This window comes from Octodon degus, unplaced genomic scaffold (assembly GCF_000260255.1).
Source record: "Octodon degus isolate 3935 unplaced genomic scaffold, OctDeg1.0 scaffold00032, whole genome shotgun sequence".
NCBI lineage: Eukaryota > Metazoa > Chordata > Mammalia > Rodentia > Octodontidae > Octodon > Octodon degus.
Window position 1 is genome coordinate 3333667 of NW_004524608.1, and position 4227 is coordinate 3337893.

The following is a 4227-nucleotide window of genomic DNA, read 5'->3' on the forward strand; positions in this document are numbered from 1 at the left end:
TGAAGTTTTTTCCCCACCCAGTCCCCACTTCAGGTGAGGTTTCTGCGAGATCTGTTAAGTGTACATCCTGCAGCTTCTTGGCTTAAAATGTATGCTCCTTTGTTGTGGTCTCTGGGACCAGTCAGGAAAAGAAGACCCAGTAGTACAACTGTTTTGATACTGAGTATTGACAAGTGTCTTTTTGAAATAAAGAACCAGTCCCTCTAAACCTCAAATCTGTTTGGCTTGTTTATATTAAACCAAATACTCTTCCTCCACAGGAGTTTTAGAACTAAGTTTTGAAATCTTTGTGGATGGCAACAAGATTTAATGTATAGCATACCCTTTGGAAGTGGCCCAAAACTAGTTAGTTGCAAAACCCAGTACTTAAGAAAAAGCAAAACCTAGTTGTATTTCTACTTGTGTGTCTCACTTGGAAATCATTACTGCCATCATCTGTAAAATGGAGTAACATGTACAGTTCATTTAATGAACATTGGTAACTTCAGGCTCAGTACATTTTTCTTCTTTGAGACAGGGTCTTACTTACATAGTCCAGGCTGGCCTTGAACTTGCAATGATTCTCTTGCCTCAGCCTCCAGAGTGCTAGGATTATAGGTGTGTGCCACTATGGCCAAACACATTTTTCTTTGCAACCGTGTGAATTATTTTTCTTTTGCATTTTGAGACAGTTTCACTCAGCAGTATAGGCTGGCTTTGAGCTCACTTTGTAGCCCAGATTGGCCTTGAACTTGCAGGCCTTAGTCTCCTGAGGCCTGTGAATTCTAAGTATGGATTTATGTTCTTTTTTTAATTTTTAATTTATTTATTTTTTAATGTACTTAGTACAGGGTCTACAGGGTTTTACTACACATTTCGGACTTGTGATCCTCCTGTTTTTGGCTTCCCAAACGCTCGAATTAAAGGCACGCGCCAGCACAGGAGTCTCAATCGCCATCTCAGTGCGCCCCAGCGGTGGGACCAGCACGGCGTCTGCGTCTGCGTCTGCCTAAGCAGGCCCTCTAATCTGAGCTATCTGGCTGGCTCTATTTATGTATTTCAGTGATCCTTCTGTTTTAGCCTGCCTGACGCTGGGATTACAGGCGTACGCTACCACACCGTTTAGGTGACGAGTGTTTGGGGCCGGCACTGCATGGGGTACAATCCCTGGGTTCTTGGGCATGCCAGACGGGCACTTAGATCTCTGAGCTATCTCCTCGGCCCTGAATTTAAGTTCTTGAACAACTTAATGTAATGTTGGATTGTCAGGTGGAATAATCCTTATCTGTACCTCTTTTTGGAGGGCAGATAGAAAATGATTGGAACATCGCATGACACGTGATTAATGTGCTGCGTAGTCAGGACTTATAACACCCTGATTGCTCCTGTCTGATTCTTCCTGGGGGGAAAAAAATTGATGTTGGTTACATACTCCTATAAATATGTGGTTTTAGTAGCAGGACATCGATCTGATTTTCTAGTGAAAACTACTGAGCTCCCTTGAGAAAGTCCAGTTATTTAGAGACTGGGAATTTTTCCTTTTATAGGCATTGACTAATACTGACTGGAAATTATTGCCCCCCCCCTTCAAAAAAAAGATGTGTTCTGAAAGCCACACAATACACAATGATTTGAAGCTGAGAGACTTTGGGGTTTTTTTTCAATATTTTCCCCTGCTTGTTACACATTAGTTACTCGCTGCACCTCATGTTTAGAGAAGTAGCCCTTTGAATGAATAAGGTAGGTTCCTAAAATTCCTATCCCTGAAGCTTGCTAAAGGAGGTACCCGGGAAAGGAAGTCCCACAATTCAGGGTGAGGAAGGCCCCGCCTCCTACTGGCATTCTGCCTTTGGATTGGCCCATTTGGGCGCTGGAGGTGTGGCTGTGGATGAGCGTGAACCGAGCCACAGCCGTCGCCATGGCCCGCTCTGAGGCGCCAGGGGCCCGAGGCTTGAGGCTGCGGTTCTTACTTGTGCTTAATGTTTTGTTGCTCTTGCCGTTTTTGCGTGGAACCCAGGCCAACAAGCTTAACGTGCCCCAGGTGTTGCTACCCTTCGGCCGGGAGCCGGGGCGAGTGCCCTTCCTGCTGGAGGCCCAGCGGGGCTGCTACGTTTGGTGAGGGGGCGGGAATATCCAACCAAGGTGGGATTGACTGCTCAGACCCCCAGGAGTGCTGTGTGGGCCCTCAGAGTCCTGCAGGGAGAGGACCGGCGTTGGGCCGGAGGGCCCACACCTTCAGTTGTGTGCCACGGTCAGCTGGGATGTCACCAGGTTGTGGGGCGCTGATGGAAGCGTCTCTTACTGTGGCTGTTGGGGTGTTCTTAACAGCTGTTAGGGCAGAGGGGAGCCCAGCGTAGAAGCCACCAGTACTGACGACTCCCCACGTGAGGGACTTAACATTGTGAACAGCTAGGATGAGTGAATTCCCAAGGTCTGAGGACATTTCCGCAGGAACAAGAAGTCCTGGGGTCCCCACTAAGACAAGATCTTAACCGCTAGTACAGTGCTTAACTAGCAGTTGGCGTATATTAACTCATTTACTTTTTAGTCTTGTGAAGTAAGTACTATTATTCTCCTAATTCATGAGGTAAATGGCTCAGAGACCATGAAGTATAAGTGTCTTTGAATACAAAAAGGTTAGGGTCGGCCAAATAGCTCAGAGGATTAAAGTGCCTGTTTAGGCAGATGCAGTGGCCTGGGTTCGATTCCTGGTCTACCGTACCGGCCGCGGGGGCACACTGAGACGGTGACACATGCCTGTAATCCCAGCTTTTGGAAGGCTGAAAGCAGGAGAATCACTATGAGTCCACTCTACTAGAGGCCCTGTAAACCCTTACTAAAAAATACAAAAGAAAAAAAAAATGCAAAAAGACTCCCCTTTTGAGATGTTTATGACACAAAAGCCCCCTTTCTCCAAGGGGACTTCTCTACACGACTAGGCCCAGTTGCTTTACTATCTCTTAAATAGCTGGGCATTCTGGCACATGCCTGTAATTCCAGCATTTGGGAGGCTGAGTCTGGAGGATTGCCTCTAGTTTAAGCCTTTCCCTCCCCTGCCAACTACATAGTGAGACCCTGTCTCTAAAATGAAAAACAACAACAACAACAACAACAAAAAAAAAACAATAGGGTTTATCCAATATGAGTACATCTTTTATGAGGAAGTATGAGACTTAGGCTTGTAAAATGACCCAGTGTGATGTATATGTTTCCTGATCAAGAAGATGCAAGGACTCCTAGACAGCTATTCTTTCCACTTATCCAAAATTATTAATGAATTCTTTTGGTATTTGAGCTGAACTCATGCCTCTTAATTTAAGAGGTGCAGAAAGAGCAGCCTAGTTGCTAGGATTAGAGGAAATCATTCTCAGAATATGAGAAAGTCCTGTCTGATTGGAAACACAATCTGAATCCTATTTTTAATATGAAGAGAAGAATATAACACTTCTGCAATTTTGCATAGATTTTTGATAAAAGGTCCTATCCGTCTCCCACTTTAATTGTATTCCTAAACAATGTTCTGACTTGAAAGTGTGCCTGGTATACCTAAAGTGTATAACACATGGCATGGAAGAAGTCTAGAAGTAAATTTCCACAAGGTGAGCCATAACCTATGTATTTCAGCCTCTCAAGTGTTCTGTTCTGGCAGGCATTCCACCCATGAGGATGTGGTAACTGTTGAGCCTTTATATGAAAATGGCACCGTATGTTCTCAGAGAGCTGTACTCATTGCTGAATCTACCCAGCCAATCCGCCTCAGCAGTGTTATTCTTGCTCGAGAAATAGGTATGTGGAAAGCAGAATATGTAACACTTCTGGATAGCAGAATCTAATGACTTGTATAATGATTAACAGAAATGCCCTGGGTTTGAAATCATAAGAGGTAGAAAAAAATGATTCCTGCAATGTAAGTCCTAATTATTATTCTGAGGCTATTTTATTTCTGGTATATCCAGCATCTTGTGTGGTATCATATACCAGGGAAACCAGTTGTTTGAATTAATAAAGCAAAGAAGGAATCATTCTGATAGGAAGATAGCTCAGTGGCGCAAGTGCCTACAGCATAAGGTCCTGAGTTCGATTTCTGGTATCAAAAAAAAAAAAAAAAAAGCAGAAGGAATCCTTCATCTGGAACTAATTTAATCAGTAAGGTCAGGTTGGTGGGGTGAAAGGGAGACAGTATAAGAATAAGAGTTCTTTTTTTTAAAAAAAGTATTTGGTACAGAGTCTCACTACATAGCTTGGACT

The 4227-nt window shown here is 43.9% G+C and overlaps 1 protein-coding gene and 1 non-coding gene across 2 annotated transcripts in view; both read left to right on the forward strand.

The window, feature by feature from the left end:
* The first annotated feature begins 1241 nt into the window (after positions 1–1241).
* LOC111816455 lies at positions 1242–1373 on the forward strand. Its single transcript, XR_002820849.1, has one exon. It is a non-coding gene; the product is annotated as a U8 small nucleolar RNA (small nucleolar RNA).
* Positions 1374–1897: 524 nt separating this feature from the next.
* Nup210l (nucleoporin 210 like) overlaps positions 1898–4227 on the forward strand; it is a 120190-nt gene continuing 117860 nt past the window's right edge. The window contains exons 1-2 of the mRNA XM_023713787.1: positions 1898–2094; positions 3629–3765. Coding sequence (XP_023569555.1) covers positions 1898–2094; positions 3629–3765 — 334 coding nt within the window. The remainder of the gene's footprint in view (positions 2095–3628; positions 3766–4227) is intronic.